Below are 20,004 nucleotides of genomic sequence, written 5' to 3'. Positions count from 1 at the left end.
CTTATATGAGTGCAGTCTGTGACTTATTGTGTGGCCTGATTTGCAAGTGCCCGTCGCGCCGTTGTATGATCAAGCAATACTAAATGCACATGTATCAAAGTATCCAAAATCTTGTACGTCAAATAGCAAAGAAAATGTATGTCACTTCACATGAAGCGTGGATACTGTCAAACAAGTTTTACGCAGAGAATCTGGCCCTTCATCGCCGCGTTCGTGGCTATCGCTTCGCTATCGTCTGGCTGCTATGACGTCAGGTCGCGCGCAGTAACTGGACGAGTGTGGGGACAGTTTAGTGCTTGGGTGTTGACCTTGCTTGCATCCGACGTACTTTCTTAACACACGCGATGCCCAATGTCACAGCCGATTACAGGTTCTCATGTCATAGCACATAGGAAAGTACGGGGACAAGACAACATAAAGTTTCCCGATTGAGTACTGTCTTGTGACAGAAATACAACAGGATTACATGCAAGGTTCCTCGCATATAGGTGGAACCAGTTCTCTCGGAGTTTCCCGCTCGACTGACTCCTTGATGTCACTGCGCAACTTTCTTACTATCGTAGGTGTGAATACGCGGAAATATCTAGTGCCATATTTTATACATGGATGAAGGTGGATCAAAATTATCACAGCGGCCACGTCCTCGTCCTTTTTGCGGTTGGTCGTGGGTTTCCCACGGGCTGTAGCCGACTTCCACCTACAATAATGCTAGCCGCCGTCATATAGGCCTATGTGAAATATTCTTGAGTACGGTATAAAACACCAATCAAATAAATAAACAAATCCTCGTCCTTTTTAAGGTGGAGCGTTTCAAGTCCTTTTTAAAATTCAGCGATATTTCAGTTGAAAATGTATTTGAAATTAAACCAGGCTTAAATATGAAGATAATACAGTCTGCTTTTAGATGACAAAACTAATATAGGACTTTAGTCCAGACCAAAGTTGTTACCGGACTTAACAACTGATACATTTTGAAAAATAGTGTAGGTCGATTCCACAAAGCCAGTTTTGAGTTATGCGCCAGAATTTGAAACTGAACATGAACGTTTATTTGGATCCTTAGAGTTAACATCTGGAAAACAGAATAAATGTTACGCGACGACAAATCCATTATAATTTAATCCTCATAGAATATAAGCTTTGTACTGTATACAAATTGGGTTTTAAAAACATTGTATATCAAAAATGAATTTGTGGAATTGGCTCAGTAAGTAGTGCCTTACAGTTGACGGGCTATTGAATAGAGAACAGTCTGGCAGAGGGCATTGATCTTCCCCACTGGCGTCACAAGCATAGGCCTACATACATGAACCTGTTTGTGTACTTTCTGAAGTGAAAAGGGCCAGTTTACACATACTCACGTTCTTTACCGTGTTCCATGCAGGTTTAGAAAAGATTCGCTCACACACTTCTGATACGTATATAGTGATGTATATTTATCCCACCGTATAGCTCGATTCCTGGTTTCTAATTTTCGTTTCAATGTAATGCAATTTCGTTGTGTTTTGTTTGTCTTTTATTTTTATATATGCCGCGCATTATATATATATCTATAGACCTATTTGATTTTTTTTTTTTGTACGTGGGATATCTCGTGGTAGTATGTTATCTATATAGGTCGGTCCAATAATAGATAAATGTACGTATATTAAGTCTGCGTGTACATGATTACACCAGAACAAGCCTGCGGAATTTCTGTATGGGTGATATTCAAGTATATGAATTACGGTCTGGTGTTATTTCTCCCCCTAACTGCAACGTATAAAGCCTTTCACCGCCTGTATACCGGTACTCACATTTGATGCACGTGTTTCAATTTCACATGCTTTCATCTTTTGGTTTATTAGACAAAAAATATAGGCCTACATGCCTAAAATTAAGCTTCTCCCCTTATGTATACACCAAAACCGAAAATTCAAATACTGTTTAATATATAATATGTCATTTTCGAATTTCTACTCTCATAGGTATGCAGCAGTCCTATTGAAATATTCTTGATTGTGGCGTAAAAAAATCAATCAAATAAAATAGGCATCACTCTTTTTCTCCATTTACGAGCTAACCGTGAAGGTATGAATAGAAATCCATACACCTTCATGAACAAACCTGAAAACTTTGAAAATACCTATACCGTTTATTCTTATTAATAATAATTCGTCGATCTTACACCTGGACAAGGTCAGGCTCGTGATTATACCTCTATATACAAGGTTGACAGGTGAATCACACAGCATTTCGTGTCGCCACCTGGTGGCGAGATATGTCATGACTCATCCACCTGCGCGTTCCTTCTCTCTTCTCGTTATGTAGGTCAGCACAGGTATACCGGAGTCCACAGCGTACATTAACCTACAGGTAGGTTATATTTCAACACCAAACTACAGGTAGGCCTACGTGTTACTGCGACTATTCCTTGGTGCTTATATAAGGTGAAAACTGTACAACCACAAGCAGATGCGATAAGCTAGTGTACTTTTAATAGTGAATGAGTGATTTCCGCGTTATTTTACCTGTGAGAACTTCAAAGGGACCTGCGCATTGCTGGCAGCGTCACCCACTCATTTACATAGGTGAGCCAGTCTACCTACGCCATCTTGAATTTGGATTGTTTCTCTCTTCACTTGCAGATCGCTGGTTAAGTTGTATTAGCTTGGCAAAAAGACGGTGACGTTTTGAAGACAAATGAAGGCGATCGGCTAAGGAAGGTAGAGAGATAGTGGTGGAAATCGACAAGATGACGGTTTGCAAATACCTGGGTCCTACCCTCCTTGTCACGGTGCTGGCTATACTAACAGTTTGCCAAGAAACCCCATTCACATGGATGCCTTACGATAACTTTGATATCATCATGGACAAAATGACGTCGGTGACAGCCCAAAACTGCCGATCAAAGTCCAGAAAAGATATCGAGTTACCAGCAGAAGCCGTTTCCCAAATACCGAAGTATAATCAATTGTTAAGCAATATATTTTTCGCCAACAGAACTTGTCTGCTTCAGCTTCACAGCATGGCTCTAAACAGGGCTTATTATTACAGTTTCATATACCAATATCTGAACGAAACTGAAATAGACTTCAAGTATCAGCCTGGACTGATGTACTACTACATGTCTATGGCCGCTGATGTGTCTGCAGGCACTGGCTGCATAAATGGCAGCGCTCTCTATTTTGACAATGATGTGCACTACGCCAACTTTCTTATCACTTTGCCCTTCAACAAGACATTGCCATTATTTGCTCCACGAGCATGGCGGGCCGATGACTACAACGAACCAACCAATTGGTTAAGAGAACCATCCAATTATACAACAGATGTCCATGACATGTCTGCTGGTAGGGATACCAACTACACCCATCCTTTGTACAAGCCGAACCCGTGGTACAAATTCTTTCTACCAGATCTCGAGAGTAATGTAGACACCTTGCGTAAGTTTACTTACACAGTATCAATGAAACTTTCAAATACAACAGGGAAGTTTATTCACAAAGAGTATCAAGGGACACCTTTCTTTGGTCCACCCCAGCCTGGTCAGCAAGACAGTGATGACCTCAGTATGCCTGTCCGCTTCACCCAGCCCTATTTTGACTGTGGTCACTCTAACAAGTGGATTGTAAGCGCTGCTGCTCCGGTGGTAGACTTCATGCCCAGATACACCAACTGGACACATACTCAAAGGGCCAGGTATATATGAATCCTAACATTGTGAATTTTGTAAGATGGGTCGGAAGTCGTGTCTAATACAAAATGGCCATCCAGTGTTAAAGCATTGGGGGAAAGGTCACTTTTAGGCCAGTAAGGCCTATTTGTACAAAATAACATCACGAATGCTCTGCAGAAATACTCAGACCATTTGTGGAATTAAGCTGAAAATTATACAAATGCAGCGGATAAAAGATCGCTGATAGCGATCCAATAATAGGCATTTTTCGATGCAATAACGTTGGAAGGACTGCTTTCTTCATCCACGCTGTTTGTTACTAAGGAGATCCCACGTTCCCTAACTTCCGATCCATCTAACAGAATGATGTTTTTCCCCTGTCTGTTTTCCACCTTGTTTTATCTTACAGCTGTACTTCAAGCTGTGCTTACTTTAATGATGACCTCGCTGATGTACATGCATTTATACCAGCACTGCCCACAGAATACATTTTTTTACATACTCAGTATCATGTAACTCATTTGTCAGATATTTTGTTCATACCTTAAGTTTTTGAAAATTCATAAGAACTGAGAATGTGACGTGTTTAAAATATGCATACCAGCAGAGAGAAGATATAGTCAAATATCGTTGTGTATTTACAACGATAAAAAATTGTAGTTGAGATGAAAAATTAAAAGAAACACTGCTGCTCTGTAATTAAAATTTTTGAATGGTTGCAATTAAATAAATATTAGCTATTTTTTTTTATCAGTTGAACCTTTCCTGTGCATTCTTGTGGATTTTATTTATAATTACCATTATACACATACATCGACATCTCTGTGTACATGTGCATCAGGTTTGTTGAATATATCTTTATAATACTGCGTACAACCTTGATTTCTCTGGCAGGAAGCTGATATATATCAAAGATATTCTTTGTTTTTTTCCATGCCAGGTTTGTAGGCGAAGCAGTGATGGACATAGAGTTTGAGAGAATTGACCTTAATCCTTGTCCCGTTGGTGAAGGAAATCCAGCCCCAAACTTCTTTGCTAACACAGCTCGCTGTAAGGACACAACAATGGTTAGTTGTCAGCTGTTTTTTTCTCTCACTGATACGTGGGTATGCCCTGTGTCATGGTTGTTTTGTAGTGCTCTCTGTGTGTGTGTGTGTGTGTGTGTGTGCAAGGTCTGTATGGCAGTCAGTGTGCATGTGTACAATGTATGTCTGGCCATGCAGTGTGCATGTGTGCAATGTCTGTTTGGCCATGCAGTATGCATATATACAATGTTTGTTTGGTCGTGCAGTATATGTGTGTGCAGTGTCTGTTTGGCTGTGGAGTATACTTGTGCACAGTGTGAAGTTGGCAGTGCAGTATATGCTTGTACAATGTCCATTTGGTAGAACAGTATCTGTGTGTACACTCAATGCAGTATATGTCTGGCTGGCAGTGGAGTATGTGTGTGTGCACAATGTTTGGTCTGGTTGGCAGTGCAGTATGTGTGCGTGTACAGTGGTTGGCAGTTCAGTATATGTGTGTACAATGTCCATTTGGCAGTGCATACTGTATGTACAACGTCTGGCTGAATGCAGTATATGTGTGTGTACAATGTCTGGTTGGCAGTGCAGTATGTGAGCGTGCACAATGGTTGGCAGTGCAGTATATGTGTGTGTACAGTGTCTAGTGGGAGTGCAGTGTGTACAGTGTCTTGTGGGCAGTGCAGTATGTGTGTGTCTGTACAATGTCTTGTTAGCAGTGCAGTATGCATGTGTGTACAACATCTGGCTGGCAGTGCAGTATGTGTGTGTGTACAATGTTTTGACAGTGCAGCGTTTGTATGTACAGTGTCTTGTTGTCAGTGCAGTGTGTGTGTATCATGTCTTGTTGCAGTATGTGTGTGTACAATGTCTTGTTGACAGTGCAGTGTATGTGTGTGTACATTGTCTTGTTGGCAGTGCAGTATGCATGTGTGTACAATGTCTGGCTGGCAGTGGAGTATGTGTGTGTGTGTGTACAATGTCTTGTTGACAGTGCAGTATGCATGTGTGTTCAACATCTGGCTGGCAGTGCAGCATGTGTGTGTGTGTACTCTGACCCAGTCTGTATACACCTGTATAATGAAGAATTTACGGATATCAAATTTTTCAATGTAAACTTAAAACCTGACAGTTGATCTCGTTGATTTTTCAAGTGTGAACCACTAAGTGGGTTTGGGTTCAGGCGTGGCGGGTACAGATGTGTTTGCAAACCAGGCTATCGTTACCCTTGGTGGCACAATGGACCATTTCTTGGCTGGGAGATAGAGCAGGCAACCAAAGAAGAGTATGAAAGATCCTTTGATTGTCTGTCGATTGGTGGTAAGCCCTCTTTTGTTTTTATTCACATGCCTTTTCAGGGGCCGCTTGCACAAAGTGATTGCAGGCTAAGTTGATTGTAACTATTATAACGTCACATGCTATAAACACATGTTGCCATTGTAGTTACAATCATCTTAGCCTACGATAGCTTTGTGCATGAGGCCCCCAAAAGAAGGCAGTAGCATTGCATTTGCAGTATTTGTTCCCAGCCTAGGTGAGATTGTCTCCCCATGGGTTTCTTGCCCATTTTCTACAGGTGCGACTGCACTTGTTTGACAAAATGGTATATGTAACACAGCAGATAACATATACCTGGTCAGGATGTCAAGATTAATTTAAATTGGCTTATTAGAGTTGCGATATAACACATTTGATATTTTGGCCAATCTGAAAAGAAAACCCTCAGATCAGTTACACTGGAAATAAAACTCATTGCCTAAAGTGCCTATAGCAACAGATTTTTATTTTTGATGACTTTTTTGCTCCAAAGATAGAAAAACAATAAAAAGCTGTAGCTCTCTTAGGAAAGCCACATTTGTGAATCTATAATTACCCTGTAGATATGTAGTCCTTTTGCCAAGGAGAAGGCAGATTGCTGTGAAATCGACATACGTCATTGACACAGAATTTACTGCATAGCATCCTCTTGTAGCTGACATGTGGCAGTACACAAGGCGAGAGGTGAATATGGAAAGCCTGGGAGGCTACACATTGTTACCTCCTGATACTGAAGAGCCGATTAGTGTCCCAAGAGCCAAAAATGGTGGACCTCTGTAATACATAGCACAACCATTACTTACTTACAAATAATGCTAACTACACGAATAAAACCTTTAAATTCTGATCTATTTTTAGTCATTATTGTTTAAAAGTTTTGGGTTTTTTTTGGTTTAATAAGCCCTTTGGATTGGAATTCATAGAAATCTACTTACTAGTTATGGACAAAAAATGTACTTTATACCCTGGTCACATTGGCTTGAAGTTCCTCAAAAACGAATACATTCTTAGTCAGACTTTTTGTTTTGATTTATTTTCCACATAGTGGACTAGGAAAAAGTGCTAGGGAGTGCTTTTGGAATAGTTTATGTTTAACATCTTTGTAGTAATTCTACTGAATTAATATTGTTAGAAATGATGATAAAACCATTGTGTGGCAAAGTGCACCTCCAAATTTCTATACATAAGAAACCTCCTTGAAATATTGTATTGACTCTTTATTGAAAGCAAGCACATGTAGTACACTGTGCTGAAGTCACACCCGTAGGAGAGTAATAAGTAATTAGTTATCCAGAACTTGAACCAGTGAAAAACCAATAACGCCTGAAGTTGTACATATTATATATTATCGTATTTATAACTCATATAAGATTCATTATTGCCCCACTCTACAAAATCTGCCAACGAAAACTACCCCCACCCCCACCCCCCCCAACACCCAAATCAAAATAAGTGTGATTTATTGCATATACTATAGGCATTTCTTTTCAATTTTTGCTTTGAAATATTAAAGCACTGTGTAAGAAAATTGCTCTGTGTTGAGGCAAATGTGACTGAACCAACAGTTTAATTGGTGTATTAATTAATATTTGTTGACATATGTCACACCCATAATTGTATAAGGGATAAAACAACCTTTTGTGCTTGTTTCAGAATTAAGGGTTATTCCCAGAGAACCACCTGTAACAAAGATAAACAAGCGAAGTTTAACTGCTAAAAGACACGAGAAGCATGAAGTTCCTTTGACAGTAAAGTATGAGAACCAGAGACAGAGGTTTGTTCGCAGTATACTACCTCAGCCATCAAGAACTTCACGTCGTCTGTTGTCTCAAGAAAGAGAAGAGAAGATAGAGAAAAGGGCTGCTGCAGAACGCAAGAGAAGGGTCCATTACGTTCCCAGAACGAAGAGGACTGTTGGCACTGTCGAACAAAAAACCAGCAAGACGGGCAAAGGAAGCTTCGATCAAAGCAGTTATGATAGAATGCAGCGATTACGGAATCGCATGTTCAACGTAGATGCGACAAAATGCCACAGCATGAAAGACTTTGAATTGCTATTGCCAGGAGATGTTGGTTATGGAGTTGACATCCAGTTTGAAACTCAAGCCAGAACAGGTTTGAGGTTAGCTCATTTCCTCAGCAACTTTCTACAGAATGTCAATGAAGATGAGCAGTTTGGAGACATCCGTGGTGATCGCTTGCTAAATGAGACTCACATTTACGGTGAGGTTCTCTCTAACATCATGGGTGATTTCAAGATCTATGCTAGCGGAGTGTTTTTTGACAAGTACAAATTCCGAATGTCTCCTCCCGTCAACAACACTGATCCCAGGTTTAGCAGTGGTATCACTCGTGAGTACTTTGGTCCATTCGCTTTCAGAACACCATCAGAAAATAAGCAAGGCCAGGATGACTTCAAAGCTATTGACTTTGCTGGTTTCAAAACACCTTACACTACCAATCGCTGGTTCATTGACATGAAATCCAGATGGTCCACCAATTTTTACAGTCTGAAGAAGTACACTATGAGGTCGATGGTGCGCTATGATAGGAACGGATCCAGCGCTGTGCGTTTTGAGCACTACCCCATGTTTTACAGGGCCGCCTCATATGAAGACGGGGTTTGGCTCCGCCCTCAGTTCAAATGTGATGGTATGGTGAATGAATGGGTGCTAACATATGTGGCGCCCTTTTTTGGCATGAACAGCCTCCGAACACAACTCGAGTTCAAGTAAGTTTATACTTCTTTAAAGACACTGACAGGCATGCCATTCTGATAGAGGCTTGTTTCCATGAATATTGTATATTTCTTCATGAATAGTTTCTTTGTAAATTGAGGTATAAAGACTAATATGACTTCAGTGTGTTAATCAGTTATATTGAAGTTTGAATGCTAATGACCATCATGCTTTTTGAATGATTATGGTGTCACCCGAGGCAATGCGTTCTTGTCGTCGACACCAAGCTTATGGACTTCAACATTATAAATGAGAAGAAGTGTTTCAACTTCATTTGTGTAGGTCTACATAAGCTCATATGTAATTCCTTTCACACAATCAAGTGCACTCAGTATGAGGGGGACTCCAGGAGTACACATTAAATTATCATGAATAGGCTGAAAAATATACTGACATGTTTGTAGATTTAAATAATGACATGAAATAAGATTCAGTTTTGTAAATTATCATTGACCTGTTTGAAATGAGTCTGTGGTAACCTACACTTTTAAATTCAACAGGGGAGTGGTGACAATAGATGTGAAATTGGAGGAGTTAGACATTAACCAGTGTCCACAAAACTTTGATGTGGCCAATGCTTTCAAGAACACAGCTCGGTGTGACTTTAAAACCACATATGTGAGTATACATAGACAGTATGTAAAGGCAATTCCTTTTTGCATGTATTTCTTTTTTTTTTTTTTTTTTTTTAACATAGCAGTTTTTCTTTTTGGCACAGGAGATGTGGGTTCAGTCCTTGGTTAAGCCAATCTTTTCCTCAGGAACATAGTATATATTAACCAAAATGGAATCGCGGGGTATCTCATTCATCAGAGGGGAGGTGGTCCAGCTGTTACCTAGGCCCGAAAATCCAAAGGGTTTTGAGTCAGTGACAAAGTCTTTTTATGAAATATAACATAGTTATATAAAAGATATTAGGGGCCTCCGTGGCTCAGTTGGTTAGCGAGCTAGCAAAGTGTAATGACCCAGGAGCTTTTCACCAATGCGGTCACTTTGAGTTCAAGTCCAGCTGTTGCTGGCATCCTCTCCGCTTTGGCCATGTGAAGAACTGCCAGCAACCTGCAGATGGTCATGGTTTTCCCCTTGGGCTGTGCCCTGGTTCCTCCCACCATAATGATGACTGCCGTAGTATAAGTGAAATAATCTTGAGTACGACATAAAACACTGATCAGATAAATATAAGTTACCGTTACTTCCTGATACTGACATTTTTTGACATATTAAAAACCTTTGTAGAGTAATTTTTACTAAACTGTACATGGGCTTACCTTCAAATACTATTATGTTACAATCAACTGGGCCACATAAACTAATTCTTTGGGAACACCACAACCATTGGGTATATATGATTGGCTCAATGATTGGCTGTTGCCTGTTCAAGACCAAGTATTAACAGTAACTGCATGTTATAACCCATAGGCATAAAAATGAGACCAGTCCTCTTCCTTGGCACTGGCGGAATAATCACGTGAGCTTTACTGTGATTATCTTCTGGTGCCAAAAAAGATGGTTGGATATTTCTTCCTTGCCAAGTTCATATCACACGAAAACATATTTGTATTTACAGGCAAAAACTACTCTAGTATCAAATATTGAACTTTCTTATACCAATACTGCTCTGTAGATCTAAGGTTATATTTTAACAGGTAAGAAATGGTTAGAGTTTGATGCCTAGATGATAATATATACCGGGTATTTATGTCATGTGAACAGACACGCAAACTTGAATAATTCTTGCTCTTGGCAGCAGATTCTGCATTGAGGTGCAACAATTTTTTTTTAGTGTGGATTATTTCAATTTTAGTTGTGTGTTTCAAAATGTCAAATGAAAATGTTGGCCTCCATTCATTTACCCTTTCATGCAGTTCTTGGATGGTCTTGTGGGGAAAAAAACGTTCTATTTTCAACGCAAGACATACCCGAAATGGCCTGGAATTTCATCCATTACTAACTTGCTGAATGTACTGCATTCTGAGAATTTTGTACGCTTGCTGATGGCTGAGCTACAGCAGGTTTTGAGATATGACGTTATGACAAGAGTGACATCCCTTAATGATCAGATGTGACATCGTTTCCTTAAGACACCGTAGGGTCGGCTTGCCAATTTTAATATGGGGTGGTGATGAAAGACAATCAATAACTGTAATTCTTCTCGAATTTCGGACACTGTAGAAATTCGGACATTCTCGAAAAAACTCCCACGTCAACACCCAGGCATTTAAACTCTTGAGAAAACTGGCGAAGGGGGTGGCTGATTGATGTTTCCACAAACACAGCGTATTATAGCTCCCTAACCCAACGTATCACCTGTATAGCTGTGCATGCTGCCATTACGCATGATTGCCCACAGGTCTAGCCCATTCCCCTCAATCATTGATCAATGTCAGCTGAAGTACCAGTGCAACTACATCATCAACAACAAGAAAAAACAAAACAGCAACTGGACGAAAGAGCTGACTTTAAGCAGATCAAGGCGTTTCATTATCAGCCGAGTACATGTGCACTACAGGTACTATGGTTGCAGTCTAAACTCTACTAAAAAGTTTTCACAAAGAAACTTATTCCACACTGGTGCTAATGTTTTTGTTCAAACCATGTCACAAATACTTACTGTACCTGAAAACACTCTCAAAATCCATAGTGGGTATAATCCTGGTAAGTTCTCCATAGTATTTTATACATAACTGCCGATCTAGTACTGCAATTGTAAATGAAGTTGCATTGGATCAAAATGCATTCCATGAAAACACATGCTAGTACTGATTCCCACTCGTCAAGCGTGGCATGCTGTAATCCCAACATAATGAACTCAAATGTGTGGATTATCGACTTTGGGTCATAGGATGCTCAGTTTCCTCTCCCCCCACAAGTGATCACCCGTGTCAAACCACCATGTGATTTGAAACACCTGCATGGCTTGGCTGTGGTAGATGAAAGAAAATTCCATCTGAATCCAGCAAGGGTGAAGAGGGATTAAACAATGTAAACACTTTCACCATCCATTTTTTCCCAAATATCCACAGCATTGTAATTAACAACCTCTAAATTCCTGTTAATCCGCTACTCATTGGCAAATGCACTATGCGGGGAATAAGGTTGTCCGTTTACAGAGCCAGAAATAAATGTAACAATTAAATCATTGAACTCTTTTCATTGGTAAAAATCTGGGCAGAGTTTCACAAAGTGTCATTCCGCATTGGCAAATGCACTAGGCGGGGAACAGTGTTGTCCATTTACAGAGCCAGAAATAAATCTAACAGTTAAATCATTAAATCCTTTTCAGTTGTAAAAATCTGGGTCCAATTTCACAAACTGGCATACAACATTTTTTTTATCACACATTTGTCGTACGATATTTTGTATGTCACTACTACCGCACCAATTGTCCTATATGTGCGATTATCATACATGTACCACATCTGTGTGAAACTGGCCTCTCATTGACAAGTATCTGTCATCAAGCTCCCTTAAAATCCAGTGGAATGTTTTCCAGGCCTCAAGCAGGTGTTTCATTATAAGATAGTCTGGACAGTTTCAGTTCTTGTTTTCACAAAATGGCGATCACAAGCCCAACGAGCATCAGTTGAACATTGTGCTCACATGTATGGAACTGGATACCTTCACAATATATGCCCTTTAGCAGCTTCATATTACAACAGTTTTTAAACAGTATTTGTGCAAGGTTGCTTCCATTTCATTTCATTTTCTGAGAGCTCACAGTCACGTGTGCGTACATGTGTTACAGGTAACTGACAGCGTCCAGAATTCAACATTAACCAAGTAGATGAACTTATTTTGATTGACCCGCCCCTTGGAGTTGTCACTATGGTGAAATCTCCCACCAAATCTATACTAGCAGATGGGAGTTTGATTTGACACACTGTCACCTGCACATTGATGAGTGTGCACATTTTCTGGAGACTTTGCTTTTTGACTTTGTTACAAAATCATTTCAACAAAGCCATCATATATATTTATAGTCGTGCAAATGTTTTACAGTGATGCTCACAACACATTTAATCTATTACCACGGTAAGAATTGAAAACAATTACCAAACACGTTGTCTGGTCTGGTCTGTGCTGTGATTGACGAGTCCCCCAATGGTTGGAACTTCGAAGGCTATACCCAGAGCTGGGCGAAGTTGCGATTTGCATACCAATACAACTCGGCTGTTTATATTTGAATACACAGTTCTAGACTGACATCTCCTCACAAGTATTTCCACACAATGAATGCTAGTGTTTGATCATTAGAGCCTACATTTGTAAGGTGTGAAGACGTTTGTATCTTCTGATGCAAACAAACTGGGTGAAAATAGATTTTCTTATGACAGCAAGCCTGTATTGCCGAGCCTAATTTCATTAAGCCAGAGCAGTGCAGTTTTCATGTTAGACAATGGTTAGTTCAACTTATGGAAAGGTAAAAAAACAACTTCTTCACGATTGCCTAAAGACGCCCTCTCCCTTCTTCCTTTCCACCCGGTCACCCTCTTACAAAGCTCTCCTTGGGTGTACTCAGCGGTGTTTTAGGCAACATTTCTCGTTAAATCGTGAGTAAGGACTGAATAGCTATGTCAAATTATGATTCTTTTGTTTCTCTTTTTTTTTTTTTTTTTTTTGAGCCAAAACGAATGAAACCTATTATCAGGCGATCAACAGATTTTTAAAAAAGAGGATAATGTGTTTATTCTGGTGCGATTCCAACAACATAAATTTTTGATTGGTTTTGGCGGTGTATTTGCACATATATAGGCGTCAGCAATAGGAATACTGCGATGTAAAAAGATGATGTGTTGCATTTGGGATATTACTCTGTTCTAATGACATAACTTGAAAATTGTGTATTTTCTCTTTAGGGAAGCACTCGCAAATCTATGGTATTACCCAGGTACTGGGTGGAAAGTTAGCTTTAGCATTGGCTTTGCCACCTTCGTGTACTCATCCACCTGTCCAGGCTGACATATGAAACAGAAAATTAGTGCTGCTTAGACCCTGTGTTTGGAGCTGTAGCAGCCTGTTCAACATTGATGGTGCAGCATCTTTGTTTAGTCTCCAGTTGCAGCAGCTTTCTCTAATGGTGATCAGCAGCTTGTTTTAATGATGTTGATGGAGCAGCTTGTTTTGATGATGATGGTGTAGCAGCTGGTTTTGATGATGGTGTAGCACCTGATTTGGATGATGGTGGTGTAGCAACTGATTTTGATAATGGTGTAGCAGCTGATTTAGATGGTAAACATGATGTAGCAGTTGATTTTGATGACATGTAGAGCCTGATTTTGATGAAGATGATGTAGCATCTTGCTCTAACAATAATGACGTATCAGCTTGCTCTAACAATAATGACGTATCAGCTTGCTCTAACAGTAATGATGTAGCAGTTTGCTCTAACAATAATGATGTAGCACCTTGCTCTAACAATGACGTAGCAGCTTGCTCTAACAGTGACGTAGCAGCTTTCTCTAACAATGACGTAGCAGCTTGCTCTAACAATAATGACGTAGCAGCTTGCTCTAACAATAATGATGTATCAGCTTGCTCTAATAATAATGACGCAGCAGCTTTCTCTAACAATAATGATGTATCAGCTTGCTCTAACGATAATGAAGTAGCAGTTTGCTCTAACAGTAATGAAGTTGCAGCTTGTTTTAATGCTGATGACATTTGTGTGTTACAGTGTGAGGCCCTGCCTGGTAAACGTTTCACCTTGGGCAGTTACAAGTGTGAGTGTGAACAGGGCTACGAGTACCCTTTCCAGGAGCAGGCCTGGTTCTTTGATGGTCAAACTATGGAGGATGAATGGAGGAAGATGATGGACGGAGAGCCAAACAGGTAAAGGCTTGACCCCTAACACCTTACACAGTAAAATTATTCAAGCTTTTAACAATTCATGCATTGTAAATCTGAAATAATTCAATTAGCAATTAGCAGGGCACAAGACCAACAAACTTTGATATAAGAAGTTTAAAGGTCATATAATCTAGAGATATCTGCTGCCAAAAAAGGACCTCTCGTCAATCCCATTTTGGGCTATGGTTAACATGGTCAAAAATTCTAAACTTGAAACAAAAAGCTACTGGGACTTTCATGTCAGATCATAGAGGTCAACCATTCAGTATGTATGCTTGGTAAAGAGCTTGGTTTGCACCCAGTCTGTCTCTCAGTCAGTTGCACCAGTTTTCTGGACATCCATATTGAATTTTAACTTGATACAAGACTTCACCATAGGTTACATATCAAGTTCGAGATTTGAACCCTCAAATCCACATTGGACAAAATTATGGTGTGGCCATTTTAAACTTAACCAGTTTTTCAGACTTTTTTTTTTTTCAAAACGGTTCATCACATGGTACATGGCTTAACCACACCAGGTTACAGATCAAATGCAAGTTTCTGTATCCAGTTTAGATATTCCAAACTTTTATCCAAAATAGTTCATTGTGTTGAGTTGAAACTTGATAGTTTCACCATGACAAGTTACATTTAGCAGATTTGGCCATTGGACTGTTTCATCCGTTTTCAGCAAAATTATGACCGTTATCTTATGTTGTGGACTTTAACATGGTTATTATTCTGATGGCTCAATCCTGTGAAGGCTGCTTTTTGCTTTTGCACTGCTTCCGAATTGCTGGTTCGTTTTTTTGATTGCTCCACTGGGGTGCATTTGTCTTGCAGCTAAGGATTTCCCTAAAGATGTATATATTTGATGAAATGCACACCAATACCACTGATGTTCTCTTATTTCTTACTTCACCAGGTTTGAAACTCTGAAGTGTCGTATAGGAGGATCTGCTTATGTGGTAGGAAGCTGGATTTTGGTCTCCGTTCTCTCCATGATGTCGCTTCTCATCCACTGATCCAGCGAGGACCTACAGATCTGCCAAACCAAATAGATGTCAGCATCCCAACTCATATGTCAATCATCATTATGCAAATACTAGTAATCATTCCTCAGGTGTTCATGCATTCCTCATTACAATATGGTGAATAGAATTGAGACATACATGTGCGTACATATAGGGTTTCATGGATACAGTATCACCATATGTAGGCTTAACATAATACTTGTACAAGAAAACACACACTTCTCATATTCATTTGTTTTGTATAATAAAAAAACAAAAAAGAAAAATTTAATGGTAAATTTTTGTATATTCTGTAGGCCTGGGGTATTTCCACTGTTATATTATTATTTTTTTTTTTTGTTATATTTTGATAAAAAAGATATTTAATGAACGTTTAATTTTCTGAAACAAAAAAGTGGACATATATAAGAATGTATGTAAGGGAGATGTACATGAAGATTACTTCTAGAGCAGTAGATCTATCCCATATCTACTAAGGTGATTCAGAGTCTCTGTGTTGACATTAGTGGTTCACAATGACCCCCTTGCTCAGTACATGGCTCATTGTTTGTTCCTACTGTGTTCACTAATTTCACTCAAAATTAAACATGTGCGTTAAAATGCACATACAGACAGGCATACATAATAAGGACTTACCATTTTAATTCCCTGTATGTATTAAAGTGCTACTATATAGAATTGCTACTATATAGAATTCATATACTGTGTGTCCTTATGTCAAGGTACTGTTTCAAGTCCTGATACTTTTTAAATATCACTTTTATCAAAATCTCTGCAAAGCAAATATATTTTAAGGAATTATCTTGACTTTTGCTTCTTTTATACCAGTTTTAAGATACATCTTACGCAAGGTTTTAACAGTTGTCTTAAATGACATAAGATAATGTATGCACAAACATAGATTTCATAATGTACATTTTATGTGTGGTCCAATAGTGTATATGTGTATAATAAATTCTGAGATATATTTGTAAGTATTTCATGTACACAAATGTGTATCTTCTGATTTTTATAATAAAATGTGTGAAACATACTTCCCAAGTTTCAAAATTTGTCACTTAATTAAATGACAAGAAAAGTAGCAGCTATACCTGATTCAAAATTCTGGGTGTTGACATTTGTGAGAGCAGCTATTGTATCAGTGCTTCATCACTGATGAGTTTGAGCTCTAACTCTCCAGGTAAATTCCATGGTTTGGGCTCAAATTCTCAAAATGGGAAACCGTCAGGTCAAGCTATTGTTTGGGAGATTGAAAATTGAGGAAATGGCAATCTTCATAAGATTCAATGACTGATTTTTAATTTAGCACTGGTCATATGAAGACCCTGTGTTAAGGCAAACAGCAAACCATATGCTTCTTTTTTAAGAACCCATGTCAAAACCTTTGTTTTTGTCCAATAATATTGAGTTTCATCAGCACAATGGAGAAGATAGTGTTGGGAGAGATCTTGCCACAGGTGTGTATAATTATTAGGTTATCTCCCTTTGTGTGGGGAGCACTTGTTTTTAGTCCGCAGCCTGCCCATTGTGTAACAATTTTTTTTATTCACTTCTACAGTAATACGTGTGTACATCGGACACTGTTCACATATCAGTATTGTCTGCTCAAGGTAAAATTTGCTGCTGGGTGACACGAGATTCTGTCAGATGAAGGCCAATCTTTTGCTAGCTCAGTCAGTCATCTTGTGTTGATGTTGTCCGTGTAGATTACAAATTCTTGACCAGTCTTACGCTCACACCCAGTGTCTACTGATTCCACCGCGGGGTTTTTTTTTTTTTTTTTCACAATACATAATATATATATTTCCACATGATAGGAGCCTGTCACTGGTTTATAAATACATAGGCCTACAATCTTCAAATTGGAAATTGCTCAGATTTAAACAGGTGTTGTCCAGATTGTCTTAGCAAACTTTCATGTGTTCGTACGTTCTTTCTTTTGTGTGTAGCAATGTGGCGTTAAGCCATAATCATTCATTCTTTTGTGTTGAAAACTTCATTTAAAGTACAAGATCAATGTAGTTAGAATAAACCTTTACGGAACTGAAAACGCCAGTTTTTGAATCTTCCCCGCGAGACGAGACAATGTTCCCGATAAGATCGGAGGAAAGGGGTATATAACAAATACATTCCATCTGAGTAGAAGTGTACTGGGCAAGTCGATACAATGCTCAGAAGCACGAATGATCCAGGCCTACTCACCATAACACGCAGTACATAATGGACAGAATGTACTAGGCGAAGGTCACCCTTAAGTAACAATTATTACACTGTGGGTAACACGTGCTTTCCCTAATGTAGTAATTTTACACTGTGGGTAGTGCTATCAGTGTTATCTATAATGTACCAAGGTTACACTGCGGGTAGCAAGTGGAACCCATAGTGCAATAATCATTATATTACGGGATTTTATTACTTTGTGGGCGTCTACAGATATAGAGAAATTTTGAATTAAAAGTTTCTTAACACCAGGGTCTGGAGGTGCCATCTTGACAACAGTGACATGAAACTTCATAAAACATGTCGCTGCCTTTACTCAAATATTTTACAATGAAAAGCATCATGCAATATTTAAGTGGACACAGAGGCATATAGATTATGCATATTGCGGAAAATCACAGCGAAAATAATTCAAAAGTAAGTGATGACATAGTTGGGCCTAAATTGACCCCTATCTGACCAAGGCGTGACAATGAACGTGGTCGCTCAACATTTCCATGCAGTCTAATTCACAAGCCAGTAAACAAACTGTATAAGACACGTATCATTCTCTGCACTGAATCGTACAATTGAAAGAATTCAACTAATCGCACTTCGTGAATGCGGCCTATGCATGAAATATCATTTGTTCTATTTTCCTCTGCCAATAACGTAGTCGAACTCGCGGAGCGTTTTTATTGAAAACAAGACGGTGAACATTTTGAAAGCGTACTGTAAAATCTGTGTTTCACATAAGCTTTCATTGCTGACTAATTAACTGATTTCACCAAAAATACACCTAGAAACAGACGGTCGGACTTTCCAAATTCTGTAAGTCTGCCTTATACTCTACCTTATACTTCGCGGGAACACGAAATACAGGTGCCACCGAACACCCATACATGGGATTCGTCAATAACGTGAACTGTCATCTTTATTTTTGGCCGTAATGCTAAGCAAAATCCTGTTTATATCTTGGTGAACTAGCTGGCTGAGTTTAAAGCCTAGGTTACTTAATTCCATGCATTATTAACAGATAACAATTAAGAATCGACACAATTAATACTGGGCCATTGAGCAGACTTACTTAACAATGATCCCTTCGTGATGCCTGTTGCTGCATGGGCCAGCACCACTTTGCACATCGACCCTTTCATGTTTCTTTGAAGCGACCAGCATGTGCCGACATTTCGCCATTCCTGGTGCAGCTGCATGAGCCAGTAAATGCTTATTATCTGTCAGCCTGTATTAATTTATGTACCTTTATGTCAAGATGAGACTATAACTAATGCTGGTATCCTCTACCCTTCGCCCATTCTGTGCCACCAGCATGAATTACATCGGCATTAGACCTGGTGCGTATGCATCAGCCTGCAAATACCTCGATCAGTTACTGGAATACCAATACTGAAAAAGTATTGTCCCCATTTCAACTACGAGTGCAAAACATTAAGGTTCATACGGACTGTTTAAATTCTGACTTCAGTCATAAAGGGCTTTGTGGAATCGGCCTCTGATTCTTAAACGGAACGCGCTCTGACGTCGGTTTGAGGTTATCCATGGCCGAACCAAAATTTTGCCAAACCTAACGTCAGAGGAATCTCGGGCTGTATTTTGTAATGGCTATGGTTCATACCTGTTTGACTCGGCATTCGCGCATTCAGTGAATGTCCATTGTTACCCACCGGCAGTCGGACAAAGGGACTTACATGGACTTGAATATGGAGAGCGAAAATACAGGGTTAGAGAAAATATTTTTGAAAAAATGTGAAAAATTGGAAGCTTAACTTCCAAAACGTCGTGGGTCAACTAGCTGTGTCCATACGCGACCTTCTGTCTGCTTCCGCGGAATCATATATAGCGGCACAGACTATTCAGGTACACTGTCGAGTGGTGTGTTCCTTTCCGAAACATGAGCACTTCCCTTACAGAGTTATCCCCCCTTAGTCCGATTCCATGCCAATAGACTCCGATTTATCAAAATTGTACACTACCACTTATTTTTGTTTTTTTTTGGTGCAGTTTGATTAATTTCTAATTTTAAGGCCTACATGTACACCCCAAAGCACATTTTACTAACAAAACTGTAGGTAAAATACAGTGTTTGTAACCAGTAGTTCATCAGATAGTAAAAAAAAACACAAAAGAGTCCACCGACTTCTCGTCAGTTTTCCTCTCTCTATATCTCCCTCTGTATCGTAATTAAC

General features: G+C 39.3%; 1 protein-coding gene across 1 annotated transcript; it reads left to right on the top strand.

The window, feature by feature from the left end:
* Positions 1–2,314: 2,314 nt before the first annotated feature.
* LOC135481969 (uncharacterized) lies at positions 2,315–16,635 on the top strand. The gene is made up of 8 exons (XM_064761765.1): positions 2,315–2,355; positions 2,628–3,681; positions 4,599–4,725; positions 5,835–6,000; positions 7,651–8,728; positions 9,236–9,353; positions 14,410–14,564; positions 15,490–16,635. Exons 2-8 carry the CDS (start codon positions 2,735–2,737, stop codon positions 15,587–15,589), a joined length of 2,691 nt encoding a protein of 896 aa, XP_064617835.1. The 5' UTR covers positions 2,315–2,355; positions 2,628–2,734; the 3' UTR covers positions 15,590–16,635.
* Positions 16,636–20,004: the final 3,369 nt, after the last annotated feature.

The sequence above is a fragment of the Liolophura sinensis genome, chromosome 1, assembly GCF_032854445.1.
Source record: "Liolophura sinensis isolate JHLJ2023 chromosome 1, CUHK_Ljap_v2, whole genome shotgun sequence".
NCBI lineage: Eukaryota > Metazoa > Mollusca > Polyplacophora > Chitonida > Chitonidae > Liolophura > Liolophura sinensis.
Note: the sequence above shows the minus strand (reverse complement) of the source record. Positions and strands in the feature narration are given on the sequence as shown.